The 23,700-nt window shown below is 41.4% G+C and overlaps 1 protein-coding gene across 1 annotated transcript in view; it reads left to right on the top strand.

Annotated features, from left to right (window-relative positions):
• Positions 1 to 2,284: 2,284 nt before the first annotated feature.
• LOC120052069 (voltage-dependent R-type calcium channel subunit alpha-1E-like) overlaps positions 2,285 to 23,700 on the top strand; it is a 106,738-nt gene continuing 85,322 nt past the window's right edge. The window contains exons 1-3 of the mRNA XM_038998930.1: positions 2,285 to 2,553; positions 10,374 to 10,479; positions 13,847 to 13,986. Coding sequence (XP_038854858.1) covers positions 2,285 to 2,553; positions 10,374 to 10,479; positions 13,847 to 13,986 — 515 coding nt within the window. The remainder of the gene's footprint in view (positions 2,554 to 10,373; positions 10,480 to 13,846; positions 13,987 to 23,700) is intronic.

Below are 23,700 nucleotides of genomic sequence, written 5' to 3'. Positions count from 1 at the left end.
TCTGTAGGTCTGTGATCCTTTCCTCTTATACTAATGAAGATGTCAGGACCAATATTGAAAACAAATCACATAGAACTGATGACACACATCCAATGTGTATTTCTTTTGGGGGGGGGGGGGGGGGTTAAATCAGCTTTAATATTTCAGATAGATTGTAGGTTCTATCAATTTAATTGTTTGTATCATTTCTAATGTATCTTTAATCTGAAACATTAAACACACCTTCTCTCTCTTGTTTTGCCTTTGCACTACTCATTTAATGGACACTGTACACGTCTACATGGATAACCTTTATTGTCTCGATATAATATACATTTGTCTTGTGTTTTTTGGGCTTACAGAAATTTAAATCAAGCTTTGTAATGTCTCTTCACCTTGGACAAAGTAAAGCATGATTTCCCCCTTGTTCTATTTTGGCCTTCCATGCAGTGCAGCTGTCTATCTAATGACCTCGAGATGATACTGGATCACTGCCCGCTTCATAATCATTCATACTACCAGGGCCTATTGGTTTCATTGTGCTAGTTTAACTCGGCAATAGATCCTTATTAGCACCTATCCTTTCTACCCACATCATAATCATTTTAATCTCTCAGTTTCAGAAATTATATGACTATGGGTAATGATTTCACACTCCGAGCACACAGTTTTCTGTGGGCTGTGGTTAGTCTAGCAAGTATTAGTATCATTTCCTTCCTCAGTGTGAAATCTTTGAAGGTTTTTTCTTGACTTCCAATTATAGAATCAATGTTAGTTTTGGAATAAAACTGCAAGTTTCCTCCACATTTATAAAATGTTTTACAGATGTATCCACATTTAATGTGGATTTTATTGGAACTGGGGAATCTGCCAGTGTTTCGGTGAAGTAGGCTAGCAGTTTCCTCTGTCTTGTGCTAACTCCACATATCCATTTCCCGTTCAGAACACACAGCAGCAATACGCCCACTCACTAGGAGATCATGCCCTAAAACAGTGACTTTTACCCAGCAATTACCTTTTATCTCCATACAGACTGTCTCATAGTGGAGAACTGCTAAAAAGAGAACCTATTCTTAAAATGTCTCATGCCTCCTCTGTAATGAATTTCTAACATGTGTTTACTCTACATTTTGGTGCTGAACAGATTCCACATTATTCATTAAATATGTTATCTTGATAATATTGACGTATTTATCTATATGGATTTTGTCTTTTTACTTGCATTCAAATACTTTCATTACTAGGTTGGAGGCTTACTTTTAGGGCAGCTAGTACAAAAATGATGACTAAACTTTTGAATGATCACCATGGCTATATGAAATAGATTTTTTCTTTATCTCATGGTATTTCATTTGAGGCACATAGCCTATCTGCAATGTAAGGACTAAAGATGAAGGCAAACATAGGGCAAAACATGGAGACGCGTTTTCTGTGCGTAATGTGGAGCCTCGCTTCGCATAACAGGTGCCACCTCTTTGCGGATAAGCCTGCTGAAAAGACAGCACAAACATAGTGCTTGTACCTTTGTGACTACCAGTTTAGCTTGTTGCGCATCGAAGGCTTGAGAAGTGGTGTGGTCCGTGTGGTAGCGAAAAGCAAGCAAGATTTTTGAAAAGGAAAAAAGTTTGCGCAGTGCTTTATTTTTTTTGTTGCGGTGGGAATATGTTTATGGCAGATGTGCAAGAGAAGATGAGAGACTGAGGACAGGTGGTGTAATTAGATGCTCGGATTTCGGTTTATCGATGGAACCGTACAAAATGCTCTTGTTCTTTTCGGTCATGCGGACAAACCTTCGGGAGACGTGACTTATGGTGGCTTTTGTACTGAGAACAGTTTCCGTGGTGTCTGGATGCACCGCCCCTCCACAACGGATCTATGGAGATTTGTTTAAGGGAATATGTTTAGCCTTGATTTGACATTTTGAGTCTCGAATTATATATTTTTTATTTTTGATTAATGGGTTTGAATGCGGTCTCTTGGACAATTGATGTGTTTCTTTGTAACCTACCCACTCGTTGAAGACATGCGTCGACTTTGATTTATTCACAAGAAGTAGAAAACCCACGGTCAAAGAAGCAAAGGCTTGAATTCAAACTGTGAACTTCAAAACTGAGGAATATTTATTTGTGAACAACCCCACATGCGGATATGAATATTTATCTTCACTTGTTGCCTTGGCTAAGGACATTATGATGGACTAAAACGAGTATTTTTTTTTTTTAGATCAAATCACTTGCTCTACCCCACCCTGCTTCCCAGGGGCTAACCCTCTCCTCTCTCTCCTGTTTTTCTTGCTCCTCGCAGAATGTCCCGGTTCGGAGACAACGTTCCCGCCTTGTTGGGCTCCGGGAATGGGGGCTCCGAGCGCAACAGGACCCGGGAGGGAGCGCCTGTGTCTACAGGTGGTGGAGTTTCCCCAGCCTTTAAACAGACCAAAGCGCAGAGAGCTCGCACCATGGCCCTGTACAACCCCATCCCTGTCAGACAGAACTGTTTCACCGTCAATAGATCACTCTTCATTTTCGGGGAGGACAACATTGTTCGGAAGTACGCAAAGAAGGTCATAGAGTGGCCATATCCTTTTGGTTAAGTGTAAACACACACACACACACACACACACACACACACACACACACACACACACACACACACACACACACACACACACACACACACACACACACACACACACACACACACACACACACACACACACACACACATTCAACGAAAGTTCTTATCTATATAGAATTGTCTATCATATTAATGTTTTTCTTATCATCATGAAGAACAGTATAATTCAGCACCAGGGACAGCACCAGCAGCAGTTGTATAACTGGTATTTTTTGGAGGGTAGGGATTTTATTCCACAAAGCCAATGATTTGATTTATCTGCCTAGTTCCATTTTTTAACAAATTAATTTCCAACATTTATTAACCCTCTCCAGCCCCCCAAACACACACACACACACACACACACACACACACACACACACACACACACACACACACACACACACACACACACACACACACACACACACACACACACACACACACACACACACACACACACACACAGAGGTTCACTTCACTGACCACTGACAATCCACTCGAAGTGAAATCAGACCTGTTTTCAACCATTGATCACGTTTCCCGCTGAGTGAAAGTGCTGTCCATGCAACGATTTCCAAATGGTTAAAACTTTAGGGCTTCATCTGTGTGTCATTGATTAAAAGTCCTACAGACATTGAGTCAAGAGATATGGCTAGTATAACACTAACAATACAGTGGCATCTCTTTGTGGTGCTAGATTCACATTATTAACCTGTTGAGATTCAAGCCTCTACTGATGTTTTTGAATCATTATGATGGAGCTGTTATTGACTGCCAGAAATGACCAACTGTCATGATCAAGTGTTTGAGACTGAAACCTGGTTAGTTGGACAGTGTTTTACTCGATGGTAATGGTTTTCTTGTAGCATTGCAATGCTGTAGGTATAGATCTATTTTATCAGCGAATTTCAGATTCCTTGTTATTCTACATGTTATGTTAACAGTATAGCTTTTGGCCTTCTTACACACCCCCTTCTCTGGTGTTTCCATCAATGTATGGTTACTTCACATTGTTGAATTGATTTTCCTAAATTGGATCAATATCTGAAGGGACTCTTGAATATAATTTAATGCCACCTTTTTCATTGGTTGATTTGACTATGAAAATGTAATATGGTCTTAGTATTATTCAGGATATCATAGGGGAATCTGCATCAGACAAGCAATGGATGTTATTTGTATGATGGTCAAAACAAACAAAAGAATGTGTGTTATCTTTAGAAAACTCCAGTACTGTATATTATATATTGTTATAAACTGGGTGGTTCGAGCCCTGAATCCTGAAAAAAAAATGTTTTACTGCTCTAATTACGTTGGTAACCAGTTTATAATAGCAATAAGGCACCTCTGGGATTTGTGATATATGGCCAAAATACCACAGCTAACAGTTGTGTCCTAGCACTCTGCATTGCATTGTGCATAAGAACAGCCCTTAGCCGTGGTATATTGGTCATATACCACACCCCTTCGGGCCTTATTGCTTAATTGACATGCAAGATTGTCTTTGCCTTTGACTCAGTGGGAGAGTGTGACTCGCATGTCAGTCAGTGGAAACTGAATTAGATACAGGTGTTGCCGACCATAATGATCACTGGCTGTAGATTTGAGGCATATCACCACATTTTCACGTCACGGAGGAGAGGAGATGGAGAGGAGATGGAGGGATGGAAAGCTGAGAGGGGCACTAATAGCCCTGAAATGACTTGGCACTACACCAAAGCAAATAGATTGCCTTTCTCTTAAAGTAAGCAACACAATGCCCTTATGTTGGTCAGCTATTGTTTATCTACAGTAGGCCTACACCAGGTGTCCCACGTGTGTTATTACTGTTCTGCCCAGCTGAATGGCTTTCTGATATACTATTATAACATAATAGTCCTTACACTATAATTGTAAAGGCCCAGTGCAGTCAAAAGTGTGATTTTTCTGTGTTTTATTTACAGTATCAGTCAAAGTCATTCAAGGGTTTTTCTTTTATTTTGACTATTTTCTACATTGTAGAATAATAGTGAATACATCAAAACTATGAAATAACACATATGGAATCATGTAGTAAGTAATAAAGTGTTAGACAAATCAAAAAATTGCCTTAATGACAGCTTTGCACACTCTTGGCATTCTCTCAACCAGCTTGATGAGTTAGTTACCTGGAATGCATTTCAATTAACAGGTGTGCCTTGTTAAAAGTTAATTTGTGGAATTTCTTTCCTTCTTAATGCGTTTGAGTCAATCAGTTGTGTTGTGACAAGGTAGGGGTGGAATACAGAAGATAGCTCTATTTGGTAAAAGACCAAGTCCATATTATGGCAAGAACAGCTCAAATAACCAAAGAGAAACGACAGTTCATCATTACTTTAAGACATGAAGAACTTTGAAGAAAGTTTCTTCAAGTGCAGTTGCACAAACCATCTAGCACTATGATGAAACTTGCTCTCATGAGGACCGCCACAGGAAAGGAAGACAGAGGATACATTCATTAGAGTTAACTGCACCTCAGATTGCAGCCCAAATAAATGCTTCACAGAGTTCAAGTAACAGACACTTCTCAACATCAACTGTTCAGAGGAGACTGTGTGAATCAGGCCTTCATGGTCGAATTGCTGCAAAAAAACACTACTAAAGGACACCAATAAGAAGAAGAGACTTGCTTGGGCCAAGAAACACAAGGAATGGACTTTAGACCGGTTGAAATCTGTCCTTTGGTCTAATGAGTAGAACAATTTTTGTGGTTCCAACCGCTGTGTCTTTGTGAGATGCAGAGTAGGTGAACAGATGATCTCCGCATAGCCTAGTGGTTAGAGTGTTGGACTAGTAACCGAAAGGTTGCAAGATCGAATCTCCGAGCTGACAAGGTAAAGATCCCCTGAACAAGGCAGTTAACCCACTGTTCCTAGGTTGTCATTGAAAATAAGAATTTGTTCTTAACTGACTTGCCTAGTTAAATAAAGGTTAAAAAAAGATATATAGTTCCCACTGTGAAGCATGGAGGAGTAGGTGTGATGGTGTGGGGGTGCTTTTCTGGTGATACTGTCTGATTTATTTAGAATTCAAGGCACATTTAACCAGCATGGCTACCACAGGTTTCTGCAGCGATACGCCATCCATCTGGTTTGCACTTAGTGGGACTATAATTTGTTTTTCAACAGGACAATGACCCAAATCACACCTCCAGGCTGCGCAAGGTCTATTTGACCAAGAAGGAGAGTGATGGAGTGCTGCATCAGATGACCTGGCCTCCACAATCACCCGACTTCAAAGCAATTGAGATGGTTTGGGATGAGTTGGACCGCAGAGTAAAGGAAAATCAGCCAACAAGTGTTCAGCATATGTGAGAACTCCTTCAAGACTGTTGGAAAAGCATTCCAGGTGAAGCTGGTTGAGAGAATGCCAAGAGTGTGCAAAGCTGTCATCAAGGCAAAGGGTGGCTACTTTGAAGAATCTCAAATTTTAAATATATTTTGATTTGTTTAACACTTTTTTGGTTACTACATGATTCCATATGTGTTATTTCATAGTTTTGATGTCTTCACTATTATTCTACAATGTAGAAAATTGTAAAAAATAAAGAAAAACCCTTGAATGAGTAGGTGTGTCCAAACTTTTGACTGGTACTTTATATTTCCGCACTATGAGGTTGGAATAAATCTGTGAAATTGTGAAAATTATGATAATGCCCTTACAGCGTAAGAGCTGTTTGAAAAGACCTTCTGAAATTTGAGCCTGTTTAGGTGTGATGGAGTTTTAGCCTGCCTGGTGACATCACCAGATGGTAAATGAGTTAATAGACCAATAAGAAAGAGAGTTCTAAACCTCAATCCATCTATTGTTCTGTTCCTTGCAAACATATCGTTGTCTATGCAGTTCCTGACTGATTCTCGGCAGTTTGTGGCTATCTTTCTGTTTTGTTGGGTGGAAAGTGCAGAAACTAACCCCAAGGTTAATGTGGCATTGTGTAGGGAGTGTCTCATTTCATCTAATTAACTTTGTGAAATTAATGAACAATCATTACGTCTAATGACGTCTGATCAGTCTGCTGTATCATGTATTATAAAGTGATTAGAACGGTAACTGATGATCTCATTCAGAGTAATTTCCTATCATGATGTGACACAGCACAGGCTGCTGTTCATAAGCTTGAGCTTTAGCATTTAGAGAGCTCTGGTAAAATAACCACTGTGAACTTCGTAAGACACACACAGACACACACACACACGCACACAACACACAATACGCTCTATGCATGACAGCCCCCTGCACCTCTCTCATTCAGAGGGGTTGGGTTAAATGCTGAAGACACGTTTCGGTTGAATGCATTCAGTTGTGCAACTTTCTAGGTATCCCGTTTCCCTTATTAAAAGGTCATAGTTGTGTGCAGAACAACATGCTTCCTGGTATAAGCAGCTCTTTTTTTCAACTGCTCAATTAAAAGCAGTGATCGATGAGGGGTTTATTTCCAGGCATCCGTGACTGGCATGATGCAGGAGCAGCAGGTGTGTCAGGGGTCGATGTGGAGACTGGCAGGGGCTGGGTGGAGGAGCCAGGCAGGCCTAAGGAAACATGTTGCCCACTCTGGTGCAGGGAGCCTGGGGAGGAAGAGCTTCTGCTCTCCCTGTCTGATGAACACTGGGAGGCTGCTACAGGAAGTGCCCCGGGGTGTAGGTACTTCTTTAATAATGGATCCTGTCCATGGCAGAGCAGGTCTGAGGGACGGGGTGCTGACTGACGCCACCCTCTAGAGCCCCCACCCTCTAGAGCCCCCACCCTCCCCGCAGCAGCAGGAGTGGCAAATCAGCTTCATTCAATTTCAGATGGCACAACGGATCTGGCATTGGCATATCCCTACATTTACTCCTGGTTCCAGTATTCTTGGTTGATCTGTGTGTAATTTTATTGCGATCATTGAAAATGATGTTAGCTCATTTCTAAAGACAGCCTTGCTATTCTAGATCTAATTATCTCAACAAGTTGCCTTCCATCAATCCATTCTCTTATGAATGAATGTAACCCTGACATTCATTCATAAGAGAATGTCAATATTTGTTCAACCAGAAATGTACTTAAACAGTTTTAAAAATGGCCACCTGTTGTGTTTGAATGTCTTTGTTTACTATTATAATCCATCTACAAGCACTATTTGGCTTTTCCTCATGCTTGTTTAAAATCATCCTGTATGTAATATACACAGTGGGGTCCATACTTTTTGGCATCCTTGATAAATATATGCAAAATATTTTTTTCCAATAAATAATACAAATACTGAGCTATATTGTATGCAAAAAAGTGGGTAATTATTGAGACCCCTGTTTTCAATACTCTAGCACCCTCCCCTAGCGAGGATACCAATACTGAATCTTTTTCTAAAATGTTCTATGAGATTGGAGATCTTAGACCATTTCTCCATACAGATTTTAGACCATTCCTCCTTGATATCCTTTGTCTGCGCTTATGGACTGCCTTTTTCAATTCAAACCACAGGCTTTCAATGGGGTTCAAGTCCAGAGAATGAGATGGTCATTGCAAAATGTAGTTTTTTTTGGTCAATTAACAATTTCTTTGAGGATTTTGATTAGTTCTTGGAATTATTGGTTTGCTGGAAGATCTACTTGCGGCCAAGTGTCAGCCTCCTGGCAGAGGCAACCAGGTTTTGGGCTAAAATGTCCTGGTACTTGCGACATCGCAAATCTCCTATAAGGAGATGCCCTTGATCAGTGTACAAGAGGTAACCATACCTCTGGTGGATGGAGCCCTCAGACCCTCCAGAGGCTGTAACCCCTTGCTATTATAGGCCAATATAATAGCTTCCACAATCCAATGTGATAACCATTGGCGAGAGAGGGGCCTCCCCTTGCAGAGGGCAGGCGTGTGGCTCCTTATCATGAGGGGAGAGGTTCACCTCATTTGCAACTCGACCTGTCTGTCTCTGACAGATGTGTGCGATTGGTTTTTCGAGCTTCTGAGATTCAGGTGAATCCCACATGTGAGATATTGAAAGGAGTAATTGAAAGAGAACCCAGACTCAGCCACAGCGATTCATTATTTTACCCCATGTGTGTAATAAGATTTGAAGCCAATCTAAGAACATGTGCACAGATGCACCCTGTATCTCATTCCATCTCCACTGCTATTTTTAACCTGTTTTAGAGCGGGAGCCAGCGCAAACTTGTCAATGTGACTCACACGTCCCCACGAGCCCTCATTACAAAGCCCCTTCGTGGATAAATGACAGTTTTCTCAGAAGGCATTTCATGAATGATAAAACAGAATTATACATATATTGGGATAAAAAACCTAGAAGTTTCTCCGCAGCCCCATACCTCCTCAATACAGGCCAATTATAAGATGATACTGTAGATACACTTGTTCCTGGAGAAATCACACTTCTCACATTGGATGATATAAACACACATGGCTTTGTTTAAATGACTGTTGACTGAGTGAAGAAGAGATTTTACACACAATTTAAATAAATAAGGCAGGACTTGGTATTGATTGTCAGGAGGGCTGTTGCAACATGTGGGGAGTCGCGATAACTCTGACTGCCGCCAATTAAATGTGAGCGCTGACTTTTGGCTGAGAGGAGCCTGTTGCTGTGGATACCTCTCTCTATCCTCCCCCCTATCTCTCTCTCTCTCTCTGAGTGCAGTGTCAATGGTCTTCTTGCAGCTGCTCTTTGTGTCTGAGGGGATGGAGGTACAGTAGGGTGTGGTTGTGGAGGAGGGCCCTGACAGAGAGAATCATGGTAGGTTGTCCTCTTGCACATGTAAGAGGACAGGAGTTTTCTATAAATCCTGGTTGAATATAGTTTGCTCAGTGCTCCCATTAGAGCAGGCCAGGAAGTATTTAATCCCAGCAGAATGTCAGAAGTGTTACTGTATTGGAGCTTTTGTTTATTTAGTTATTTAATGCTCAGAAGATAAAGGGCGTCCCTGTGTGACCCTCCAGGCAGCAACTCCAGCTGCCAGCTCTGTTTGCATTGATCTCCCCCCCGTCCTCCCCCCTCTCCACTGAGCAGATTTAGGATCCCTCATTCTCTACCTCATTTTTCCACACAGCCAAAATAAATCCAGTGTCCACGCACAAAATTAGAGAAATGTGCAACGTTCGCTCATCCCTGTGGCACATTTAAACCTACAATCACCAGGGGTTCCTTGGCAAGCTTGTGGTAAAGTGCCCTTTTTTGTAGGATCAGCCTCCTGCTCTTCCCACACATCCCCAGCACGCCCAGACTTGCCTCTCCTCCAGCTTTCCCTCCAGCTTTCAGGGTTATGGCCTGTCTCCTGCTATTGTCCTCAGCTACTGTGGACAACAGTCTCCTGCCCCTCTCCTCTCCATGGCTGGCTAGATGGACAGCATCAGGGCATTGTGAGGAGCTGACAGTCAGGTTCTCTGTGAGTCAGCCAGCTGTATGGAGGAGAGGAGGAGGCAGCAACAGCACTGCCAGGTGCTCAGCAGCAGGCTGGATTAACACTGGTCTGCCTGCCAACAGAGAAGTCAGAAGAATAGATGCATCCTGACATTTAATCAATGAGAGGGATTTTCATCAAATGTCTTAGGAATGTGAGGCAGTAGGAAGGGGGTGTTTTAGATAGGTGTGATGATACTGTCATCCTGATTGAGGATTATTCGGCCTCAGCACACTATGATATCTCTCTCATTTTGGGATGGAAATTCTGCATTATGTCTTTGTTTTGTAATCTCACAGGTTACAAAAATTAGAAGAATAGTGTTTATGTTAAGTATATTGTGACAAAGTATTCTTCCTTAACTTGTTGCTTCACTCCGTTTGAGTACATGATCCTCGCCACCATCATCGCCAACTGTATCGTCCTGGCCCTGGAGCAGCACCTGCCTGGAGAGGACAAGACCCCCATGTCTAAGAGACTGGTGAGTAAACCATCTACCAATACACTGTGTCTTAAGTCAGTCATCATCAGTGGGGTTCTCCATCCATGCAGAAGCTTACTTCAAAAACACAATTTCCCTCCCAATTCCTTATTCATGAAATTTGGTATTTAATAGTAATCTGACATTTTCTCCAAAGATTGGAGAGAATTGGATAGTTGCAGCAAAACGAGAACACTTAATCTTGTTTTATGACATTCGAGTACATTGTTAGCTTGGACATTAGTTGTATTTTATTTTTTATTGTAGTGTTTGTTGTTATTATTTGATTTGTTTTTGTTATTTTATATTATGTGTTGACTAAGATTGGGGATGGGGTGGTGCGCCAGGGGTATGTTTTGGATGGGGTAGGGCGCCAGGGGTATGTTTGGGATGAGGGGTGAGAGGGTGGGGTTGTTCAAAAAGGGCAGAAATTGTATTGTTTTTTATGGATTTTATTGCCATCGTAATCCAATAAAAACAATTGTTCACAAAATAATTTTTGGTGAAAGGCGTATAAAAACTTCTGAGTTCCTGTGTTCATTTCCTGCATTATGTATTAATTAATTCTGAATGCAGTATACCTATTGTGTCACGGCTGTTGGAAAAAGAGGACCAAGGTGCAGCGTGGTGAGCATACATGTTCCTTTATTAAACAAGACGCCGAACAACAACAAACAAGACGCTAACCCTAACAACAAACAATAAAAACTACAAAAAACAAACCGTGAAGCTCAAAGGCAATGTGCCCTAAACAAAGTCAACTTCCCACAAAGACAGGTGGGAAAAAAGGCTACCTAAGTATGGTTCCCAATCAGAGACAACGATAGACAGCTGTCCCTGATTGAGAACCATACTTGGCCAAAACATAGAAATAGAAAATCATAGAAACACAAAACATAGAATGCCCACCCCAACTCACGCCCTGACCAAACCAAAATAGAGACATAAAAAGGATCTCTAAGGTCAGGGCGTGACATATTGAGCCATGGCATAGACCATAAAGTTCCAAAATGGGACCTCTGAGTTCCCCGCTGCCTCATAATGCCAAATCATTGATTATCTTTGAGACACATTTAACAGACATCAAATATTACACTTGAACCAAATAGAGTACAAATAACTGTATATACTATAGCATTCTATCAAATGGGTGTTTTTGGCATGTCCCAGTTATCCCCTCTAACTCGTTAGCAGCTCGTTAGTTTTACAGGTGTGTTTAATAGAGTGAGAAACTAGCTGGATTAATTGGTTCTCATTCGATAAATAGCTATTACAGCTATTATATATATATATATATAAATGGCATCCTGTTCCTTTGTTCGGTTGAGAAAAGCTGAGGACAGGGGAGACTGAACATCTACAGTTGAAGTCGGAAGTTTACATACACCTTTGCCAAATACATTTAACTCAGTTTTTCACAATTCCTGACATTTAATCCTAGTAAACATTCCCTGTCTTAGGTCAGTTAGGATCACCACTTTATTTTAAGAATGTGAAATGTCAGAATAATATTAGAAAGAATGATTTATTTAAGCTTTTATTTATTTCATCACATTCCCAGTGGGTCAGAAGTTTGCATACACTCGATTAGTATTTGGTAGCATTGCCTTTAAATTGTTTAACTTGGGTCAAACGTTAGCCTTCCACAAGCTTCCCACAATAAGTTGGGTGAATTTTGGCCCATTCCTCCTGAGCTAGTGTACCTGAGCCAGGTTTGCAGGCTTCCTTGCTCGCACACGCTTTCTCAGTTCTGCCCACAAATTTTCCATAGGATTGAGGTAAGGGCTTTGTGATGGCCACTCCAACACCTTGACTTTGTTGTCCTTAAGCCATTTTACCACAACTTTGGAAGTATGCTTGGGGTCATTGTCCATTTGGAAGACCCATTTGTGACCAAGCTTTAACTTCATGACTGATGTCTTGAGATGTTGCTTCAATATATCCACATAATTTCCCCACCTCATGATGCCATCTATTTTGTGAGGTGCACCAGTCCCTCCTGCAGCAAAGCACCCCCACAACATGATGCTGCCACCCTTGTGCTTCACGGTTGTGATGGTGTTCTTCGGCTTGCAAGCCTCCCCCTTTTTCCTCCAAACATAACGATGGTCATTATGGCCAAACAGTTCTATTTTTGTTTCATCAGACCAGAGGACATTTCTCCAAAAAGTACGATCTTTGTCACCATGTGCAGTTGCAACCTGTAGTCTGGCTTTTTATGGCAGTTTTGGAGCAGTGATTTCTTCCTTGCTGAGCGGCCTTTCAGGTTCTGTCGATATAGGACTCGTTTTACTGTGGATATAGATACTTTTGTACCTGTTTCCTCCAGCATCTTTACAAGGTCCTTTGCTGTTGTTCTGGGATTGATTTGCACTTTTCGCACCAAAAGTGCGTTCATCTCTAGGAGACAGAACGCGTCTCCTTCCTGAGCGGTATGACGGCTGCGTGGTCCCATGGTGTTTATACTTGCGTACTATTGGTTGTACAGATGAACGTGGTACCTTCAGGCATTTGGAAATTGCTTCCAAGGATGAACCAGACTTGTGGAGGTCTACAATTTCTGAGGTCTTGGCTGATTTCTTTTGATTTTCCCATGATCTCAAGCAAAGAGGCACTGAGTTTGAAGGTAGGCCTTGAAATACATCCACAGGTACACCTCCATTTGACTCAAATGATGTCAATTAGCCTATCAGAAGCTTCTAAAGCCATGACATCATTTTCTGGAATCTTCCAAGCTGTTTGAAGGCACAGTCAACTCGGTGTATGTAAACTTCTGACCCACTGGAGTTAAGATTCAGTGAATTATAAGGGATATAATCTGTTTGTAAACAATTGTTGGAAAAATTACTTGTGTCATGCACAAAGTAGATGTCCTAACCGACTTGCCAAAACTATAGTTTGTTAACAAGAAATTTGTGGAGTGGTTGTAAAACAAGTTTTAATGACTCCAACCTAAGTGTATGTAAACTTCTGACTTCAACTGTATATATATATTTTTATGTATATGATCATGCTAATTGTACCTCTGTGAGCACATGAGAGTGCTTACCTGCCTGCTGAGAGAAAAATGTAATTAACCCTTTCCTGAGCACATTTAAGAGTCTGAGAGAAGCCTTTGAAATGGGCAAAACAGAAAGGATTGGAAAATAATTGCTTGTTATGACCTGTAGTATATGTCTTCTTTAGGGGAATGTCTCATTATTTTTGTATTTAATTTTCAACAGATTTAAGTATTTTTCCATGAACCTAAAGCGTGATAAATGCCCACACAAATGCTGTTACTGCGTATGCTTCATTCTTTAACCTTTCATGTTAACATGACCACTTTGTACTGTAGTTGTGTGATATGTCCATTTTCTATTCACAGGAAAAGACAGAGCCTTACTTCATTGGGATGTTCTGCTTTGAAGCTGGGATTAAAGTGGTGGCATTGGGATTTGTATTCCATAAAGGCTCCTACCTGAGAAACGGCTGGAACGTCATGGATTTCATTGTGGTTCTGAGTGGGTGAGTACGGTAGGCTGTCTCAGTCAGCTGAAACACTACAGGACTTTTAACTATTACTGCTGAATAACACCCTCCTGTTTTAACAACCTGTTCATGGCTGCTTGCTCAAATAAGACTGGTGTATTGCACTAGCCTAGTTAATTTGATAGATTTTTGAAAGGTTTTATTACAATCAAATCAAATTGTATTGGTCACATACACGTGTTTAGCAGATGTTATTGCGGGTGTAGCGAAATGCTTGTGTTTCTAGCTCCGAAAGTGCAGTAATATATCTAACAATTTCACAACCCAATACACACAAATCAAAGAATTAAGAGTATATAAATATATGGACGAGCAATATCAGAGCGGCATAGACTAAGATACAGTAGAATAAAATAGAATACAGTATATACATATGAGATGAGTAATGCAAAATATATAAACATTATTAAAGTGACTAGTGTTCCATTTATTAAAGTGGCCAGTGATTTCAAGTCTATGTATATAGGCAGCAGCCTCTAATGTGCTAGTGGTGGCTATTTAACAGTCTGATGGCCTTGAGATATAAGCTGTTTTTCAGTCTCTCGGTCCCAGCCTTGATGCACCTGTACTGACCTCGCCTTCTGGATAATAGCGGGGTGAACAGGCATTGGCTCAGGTGGTTGTTGTCCTTGATGATCTTTTTGGCCTTCCTGTGACATCGTGTGCTGTAGGTGTCCTCTATGGCAGGTAGTTTGCCCCCGGTGATGCGTTGGGCAGACCGCACCACCCTCTGGAGAGCCCTGCGGTTGCGGGCGGCGCAGTTGCCGTACCATGCGGTGATACAGCCCGACAGGATGCTCTCAATTGTGCATCTGTAAAAGTTTGTGAGGGTTTTAGGTGCCAACATTATTGAATGTTTGTCAATGTTATTGACATGTTTAATGGACTGTTTCACATGTATCAGACTTTATCAGATGGATGGTTATCTGTTCATTCATTTCCTGGAAGGAGTTAATTTAATTTCTGATGCAAATATCATGGCACATCTTCTCAGTTCAGATGCCAAAAACAAAACACTGTCTGTGAAATAATCCAATCTTGCAGACGCACAGCTTTAGGGCTCTTTGTGTCTTTCACTAAAATAACACACAATAATTCAGGTCACCTTTAAGCTTTTACACACAATGGAAAGGAATACATTTTCCACTGTCTTGACTCCAGGAGCAAATTATTGCAGTGGAAAATGGAAAGGTTATTACAGGTTATTTGCAGATCTTAAAGGGGTGAGGAATTCTCTTGAGAGGCTTTAAGATGAAGACAGTTTATTTTCTTAACAGCGCTGCCTGTTACATTTTAGTCATTTAGCAGACGTTCTTATCCAGGTCGAAATTGCAGAAGTTTCACCTAGTCAACTCGGGGATTCGAACCAGCGACCTTTTGGTTACTGGCCCAATGCGCTTAACTGCTAGGCTACTTGCTACCCCTGTTGAAAAGAGCAGGGCCAACTCTGGTTCAATACACACACATATGCACACAGATTAAATATTAATCCATTCCATAGTGCAAAAGTACAAAGCGTGGCAAGGTTCTTACAGAATTTTACATGATTCTCTGCATTTCAATATTAATGAGTGCAGGCTTGCAGTGCTGAATAAGGCCCAGCTCTCTGCTGAAAGGAGGAGAGGAAAAGGAGGAGAGGAGAGAGGGATGGGGTGGGGTGGGAGAGGGGTGTCAGACTGTAGCTGTGGAGCTCTTTTCTGTGGAGCCATGCCCTGATAATGTCTCCTCCCCCACAGTGCCCATCACCCCCAACTTCACCCATCCTCTCTGGCTGTGTGTCATGACGTGTGTGTGGATGGTCATATGTGGAGATGTTAGCCTTGTCAGATAATCCCAGCCAGGTGAGAGGGGGGTGGTCTGGCTGTAGCTACTATCCTTCTGCATTAATCACCACACCACAGCCCAAAGTAGAGATTGAATTAAAACACAGCAAGAAGCAGTGAATTAAAATGGATGAATTAAAATGGATTGGTTTACACTGTTGACTTTCTCCGTAGACTCCATCTTATCTGGCCTAATTTTCCCCCTAAATGACCTGTCTTATCTAACCTTTGAGATACATGATTACTACTCTACTCAGACATTTGTCTTCTCACACTGTGTATATTGATACATTTTCCTCTTCAGGTTTTACATGACATTATTTTCAGTGATATGTGCCTGGTGAGTGCATTCCAGTCTCTTGATACCAAGTCTTGTACTTTTAGGGCTCTATCTTTGGCTGGCGCTAAGGCAGCGCAAGTGTCAAACGCATGTTAGTTGGCAATTTCGCCATGTAGAAACTGGTGTTCTGCCATTTTCCACCCCTTGCACCAGGTTTGGCAATTTACCTGTCTAACATCAGCTCGCTTGCACTGAGGTGGGAGTGGTGGCAATATTTGAGGTGTGTCTTCAAAAACTATTGCAAGGTGACAACTTCATGGATCACAAATTGTGAGATTTAAGACCAACAAAAAGCAGGTCTTAGCGGTAACGCAGATGGTAATGACATGGATTTGAGAATGGAAGTAAAACCTATCCAGCCGTGACGCACAGTGCCTATATGCTCATATAACCCTTGTATTTAGAAACATAAGAAACTAATCACTGAAGCTTAATTAAAATAATATGTTTAGGAGCTGCAACAGTGAGCGGACATCCCATTTCTATCATTATTTTAGCCAGCTCTCGTTATTATTTTGGACGTGCGTAAAACCCCCTCCATGTAGGCTAATTGGAGTTGATGACAATGCAATACATAATAGACCGTAAATACACAACTTGAAGCATAGAGCACGTTCTGATCAAGCCTTGACACCTACAACTTATTTATTAATAAAAACCCAGTCCTTTCACGCCACCGGCAGCTACTGTTTTCATAATTCCCGCTGTGAAAATATCAAAAATATTTCTGACACAGCCCTGACCTATACCATTGTGTAAGGGTTCTTAAAATTGAGCCCATAACCCACTGAAGTTGATTGAAACTAATGTACATCAAAATCCGTATTTTTAAGGTAGAGATGTCTGTATGGGCTGCGTCTCAGTCAACTGCATCTGCCTATGTTGGCCTTCTGCATCTGCAGTGGAAAGTGGCATAGCTACAGCGCTGTTTGTCAGACCAGGAGACATCATGGAAACGTCTGTAGCATCCAAATGGTTAAGTCTACAAACTAAGCAGTCCAAATTCAACATTTTATCAAATCATTTTTCAATATCATTTTTTTATACCAACAGGGGTCCTAAAATTCAAACTCAAATAGCTAAATGATCCATGGTATGGCCATCTTTAAACAATTCCATATGTTATATTAGTATAACCCCCTATCCCAAAGGCTTAGACTTGTAGAGCTTAATGTCAAACAATAGCAATGTAAATTGAATAAAAAATGAATCATATAGTGTGAGGAAAAAACTGTCTGCTTATGAGATCATTTTGCTAATTTCCTCAAATTGCTTGGCTTACCAGGCATACAGTATGGACTAGGCAAAATAGCTATTTAGCAAAAAACTATTTAGCAAAAAAAAAAAAATCTGAAGCAAGAATTTAGCTAGGACTGTCTGGAAGTGGTCTGAGTGGGGAGAGAAACTGATAAACTAGCTGTTATTGGCAGAGAGTTTCAGAACTCCCTTTGTTAATAATAGTTTGTTAACCAATTGACCTCATGGTGATGTCATCCCGGAAAGCTGAAACTCCTGCCCATGCAAACCTGCTGATTACGAAGTCCTATGTAGATTGTACTTTCAACCAGCAACTATCAGGAAATATAACTGCTACAATTGTTTTCACACTTTTACAGTGTTAGTTTCATCAGCTATTGTACAATATGATATAAAACACAGCATTTTGACTGCACTGGGTATTTAATGCAATGTTCAGAGGGGTTTTCTATTCCAGTTTAGATGACTGTATTTGGCAGTAGTTTCTTACCTCACCTGTCAGTTACTGGCCCTTGCCAAATGATGTCAGCTTCCAGATGTATCAATCTAGCATTTCATATAATTGTATTACTCTTAGTGAACACTTTTCACTTTCCAGCACTGACAGCTAGACAGGTTGACAACTGTAGCCCGTTTTCTCCACTTTGAACGTACAGAGAGAGTTGAATGATTCATGGACCTGGATGGTAGAAGACATCTGCTTTCTGACTGATAGTAAATCAGAGCACATATCAGCTCCCAGTCAAGCATGTGTGACATCAGGTCTGGCAGTCTGTTATCATGAATACAGCATGACCAGTATATTTCACATGAAACAGTCTATAGCATGACGACAGTATGCCCCAATCTCAGTTTATGTACAGCCACCACTATGGGGGGACTTGATATAGTTTGGAGGTAAATCGCTTGTAGGTTTAATTTCATTCATTTTTGGTATAATGAAGTGAGGTTTAGATGCTTTTTTCTTTATTATTGTTCTGTCCACGGCAACCATAATATAATGCAATGAATCTCCCACTCGCAGTTGCTCTTTCTCACAGACACACAAACTTGCAAATCCGGCAGGGGTTTGCAACCTTATTAAGAAATGTGTGATTATGAGATTTGGTGGTAATAGTGGATGAGTCATCAGTATCCATTAGCTTTTAAAGAACAGACATGTGCAGACAGAGGTCAGAGGGAAAAGGAACTGTTTAAGGCAGGGATCATCAACTAAATTCAGCCACGGACGGAAGATAATAAAACAAATATTTTTAGACTGCAAATGAACCGTAAGAAGCCTAAACATATATAATATTTGACTAAAACATAATCATTTCAAACCTTGATTACATTTGGGAACATTGTCCTGCGTAGGGTGCCGTCTTGCGGATGGGACGTTAAAACGGGTGTCCTGACTCTCTGTGGTCATTCAAAATCCCATGGCGCTTATTGTAAGAGTAGGGGTGTTCACCCTGGTGTCATGGCTAAATTCCAAACCTGGCCACATTTCATCATGGCACCCTAATCATCCCTCTCATTCCTAATGGGCATATATCACCTTTACACCTGACAGCTGATGTGTGGTGAGCATTTTGGCACAAAAATGGTCACTGTGCATCACTGAGGTGGGTGTTACACATTTCCCCCTACTATGTAAAGCGCTTTGAGTACCTCAGTTGGTAGAAAAGTGCTATATAAATCCAATCAATCATTTTGAATTATTATTATTTGTTTACGGTCACATATGTCTTTCTATTATGCGTGGGAATACTTGGGAACAGATTTCCGAAATTAAAATCACTTGGAGTTGATTTCCTGGGGGTTTTACAGTCCTTTATGTCCAACAATAAAAATAAGATGTATAAATAAAAGTACACATATGTCTCTCTATTATGCGTGGGAATAATTGGGAACAGATTTCCAAAATGTAAATCACTAGGAGCTGATTTCCTGGTGTCTTTGCAGTCGTTTTTGTCCAACAATGAAAATTCAGTTGGGGAACCCTGGTTTAAGGGCTCAACAGTATATTTCTCTGATATTAGGAGTAATGCTGTCCTGTGCTGTAATTGTATTCAACTATACTGTAAGTTAAGTGAAAGAGGAAGGGATTTTGTGTGTGCATGCATGTGTGAGCGATATCTCTGTACTTAAGTGTCTTGTGTGTTTGTGGAAGCTTAAGGGGAGGTAAACACAGGAAGTAAGGATTACCAGTACACAATTATTTAAATGATACACTAGATGACTGATAGGGGGCGCATTGTTGAAGCCTCCATCTTGGCACTCCCCCACCAGTGTAAAAAGAATAATAATTCTGCATTCGTCTTTTATTATTTATTATTCCTTTTTCTCCCCGATTGGTAGTTACAGTCTTATCTCATTGCTGCAACTCCCATTCAGACTCGGGAGAGGCGAAGGTCGTGAGCCGTGCGTCCTCCGAAACACAACCCAGCCAAGCCGCTCTGCTTCTTAACACAATGTCTGCTTCACCCAGAAACACCAATGTGTCAGAGGAAACACCGTACACCTGGCAACCGTGTCAGCGTGCATTGTGCCCGGTCCACCACAGGAGTCACTAGTGCACAATGGAACAAGAACATCCTTGCCGGCCAAAACCTCCTCTAACCAGGACGACGCTGAGCCAATTGCTCGCCACCCCATGGGTCTCCCGGTTGCGCCAGGCTGCAACAGAGCCTTGACTCGAACAAGGATCTCTAGTGGCTGTCACTGAAATGTATTGCCTTAGACCACTGCGCCACTCGGGAGGCCTGCGTTCGTCTTTGCCACATGTATTCTATTACAGACACCTAAGTGCATACTTTTAAATTATATATGTGTGCAAAATATACAAATAAAAAATCAAATAAAAATATTAAACAATTTTCCTTAAAAAACAATTCAGGGGAGATTACTAATGTTAATGTCTCCACTAGAACAACGAAAATACTGAAATATATGTACATTTTGTCCTTGAAAAATGTAATTGAAATACTTATTTTTTTTCATCTACACACAATACCCCATAATGACAAAGTCAAAACATGTTTTTAGACATGTATTGGAAATGAAATACAGAAATATCTCATTTACAGTATTCACACCCCTGAGTCAATACATGTTAGAATCACTTTTGGCAGTGATTACAGCTGTGTCTTTCTGGGAAATCTCTAAGAGCTTTGCACACCTGGATTGTACAATATTTGCACATTATTATTTTAAAAATTATTCAAGCTCTGTCAAGTTGGTTGTTGATCATTGCTAGACAGCCATTTTCAAGTATTGACATTGATTTTCAAGCCGATTTAAGTCAAAACTGTAACTAGGACACTCAGGAACAGTCAATGTCATCTTGGTAAGCAACTCCAGTGTATATTTGGCCTTGTGTTTTAGGTTATTGTCCTGCTGAAAGGTACATTTCTCTCCCAGTTTCTGTTGGAAAGCAGACTGAATTTTCCACCAGGATTTTGCCTGTGCTTAGCTCTATTCCGTTTCTTTTTATCCCCCAAAAAAACTCCCTAGTCCTTGCCGATGACAAGCATACCCATAACATGATGCAGTCACCACCATGCTTGAAAATATGGAGGGTGGTACTCAGTAATGTGTTCTGTTGGATTTGCCCCAAACATAACGCTTTGTATTCCGGACATAAAGTTAACTGTTTTAAAGTCACCATTGGCCTCATGGTGAAATCCCTGAGCGTTTTCCTTTCTCTTCGGCAACTGAGTTAGCAAGGACACCTGTATCTTTGTAGTGACTGTAATTAATGTAACTTTACCATGCTTTAAAAAAAAGTTGGACTCATCTAAGAGGGCTCCCGAGTGGCGCAGCGGTCTAAGGCATAACCTGTTCCAGAATACACAGACAATATCATGTTTGTTTAAAACTCAAGTCGCAGCTTTTGTTCCTCTGTCTTCAGGGAGATTGTGACATGAATGATTTGGACCTGCTTCCCCTCTATCCGGCTATGTATCAAATGGCTTATGACAAACACTGGGGACTGAGACATGTATATGGTACAGCTTTCACAAGTGAAGAAATTCAATCCCTGGCTCCAGGCAAGATGTACAGCTGTGTCTGAAAGATGAGGAGAGGACAGGATAGGAGAGGATAGGACTGGAGGATGTGACGGAGCAGTGCGGGGGTGTCCACACGGACAGGACAGACAAACAGCTGTCACAGCTAGCAGGCCCATTGTTCGTCCTGGGCTTTGTATCCCATCAGCTTTTTTTATACTCACTTGGCTAAGAGGGACAGGCTCCTAATGGGAGAGTTTCTTATTTTCCCTTCTCACAGCATCAGCAGAGAAACTGGCGCTGACAGAGCCGACTGAGCCGTAATGAGGGAAGAGAAGTAAGGCTTTGGAGCCTGTGGTTAGCATCACATTTAGGGAGTGAGCAGGAGGAGTTCACAGGTGATGGCTGACTGTGCTGTGACTGTGCTGATGGTCTGGTCACAGCTCCCTGAAGGAGTGTTAATTAAGGCTCACACACATTACACCAAATGTGGATCTAGCATTCATCTGACGATTGTTCAGCGCGCTGTGTTTTAGGGACCACAAGCTGTAGATGTCTGACTGCCGACATTTTTCACATATAAAATTGGTGCATCGTCGCTTCGCAAATTACGTTCAGAGGTGATAAGTACTCTCTGAGCCCTTAGATATTCAGTCTGCTGGTTCTCTTCACCAGGCATGTGATTGTGGTGCTGTGCGGATCTGTTCACACGCTATTATTATCTCAGGGCTGATGTTAGGAAGTGTGTTCTGTGACAACATGGCTCTGGAATGGGAACACACAGTACTGCTGCCCAGAGGCACTGCTTTACTGAACATAAGGGAGGATCTGACAAGCCCTGGCACTGTTGGTCTGTGATACAGGGAGATGATGCCAACGGACTCTGAGGTTTCACTTCGTGCTTTGCGACATCCAACTGGACACTTTTTTTGTCATGCACAATTCTGTATATTCTGGGCAATGCGCCTTGGATGCCATAGAGGAAACATATCAGTGACATGACAATAATGTCTCCTTTATGTCGTTTTTGTGTGGACTGTTTTCACTTCATTCATCAACATTGTGAATTGCTTTAGAGTAGCCAGTAGAGGGATGTGTTTTATCTCTAATTTAGGATTCATTTAGTGAATGATAATCACATGGTCAAGTACCCACAGTGAGCACATGCTGCTCTGCTTCAAAGAGAGGCTGAGTGGGAGAGACACAGGGAGATATTTTATCTGTCTGATCTGGCCAACAAGAGCTGACTGAAAGGCTTTTGAAATCAGGTGAAAACAGTTGTGATATTTACAGGAGGCATTGCTACTTTGTAAAGGTTTGGTGAATTGACGTTGAAGTGACTGTTTGTTCTATTTGTGGTAAAGTCTGAGGTATGCCTCTTACAAAGACTTCAAATTATTTGTCACATGCGCCGAATACAACAGGTGTAGGTAGACCTTGCAGTTAAATGCTTACTTACAAGCCCTTAACCAACAATGCAGTTTTAATAAAATCCCTAAAAAAGTAAGCGATAAGAATAACAAATAATTAAAGATCAGTAGTAAATTACAATACCGGCTATAATACCGGCTATAAACAGTGGGTATCGGTACAGAGTCAATGTGTCAATGTGCGGGGGGCACCGGTGTCGAGGTAATTGAGGTAATTATGTACATGTAGGTAGAGTTGTTAAAATGGCTATGCATAGATAATAACAGAGGGTAGCAGCAGTGTAGGGGGGAGGGGCAATGCAAATAGTCTGTGTAGCCATTTGATTAGCTGTTCAGGAGTTTTATGGCTTGGGGGTAGAATCTGTTTAGAAGCCTCTTGGACCTAGACTTGGTACTCCGGTACCGCTTGCCGTGTGGTAGCAGAGAGAACAGTCTATGACTAGGGTGGCTGGAGACTTTGACAATTTTTAAGGCCTTCCTCTGACACCGCCTGGTATAGAGGCCCTGTGATGTACTGGGCCGTACGCACTACCCTCTGTAGTGCCTTGCAGTCGGAGGCCGAGCAGTTGCCATACCAGGCAGTGATGCAACCCGTCAGGATGCTCTCGATGGTGCAGCAGTAAAACCTTTTGAGGATCTGAGGACCTATGTCAAATCTTTTCAGTCTCCTGAGGGGGAATAGGTTTTGTCGTGCCCTCTTCATGACTGTCTTGGTACAGTATGTTTGGACCATGATAATGTGGTGGTGTACTCCTCAATGCCATTGGATGAATCCCGGGAACATATTCCAGTCTGTGCCAACAAAACAGTCTTGTGGTGTAGCATACGCGTCATCTGACCACTTCCGT

Source organism: Salvelinus namaycush, chromosome 8 (assembly GCF_016432855.1).
Source record: "Salvelinus namaycush isolate Seneca chromosome 8, SaNama_1.0, whole genome shotgun sequence".
NCBI lineage: Eukaryota > Metazoa > Chordata > Actinopteri > Salmoniformes > Salmonidae > Salvelinus > Salvelinus namaycush.
The sequence above is the reverse complement of the archived record's forward strand: the minus strand, read 5'-3'. Positions and strand labels throughout refer to the sequence as shown.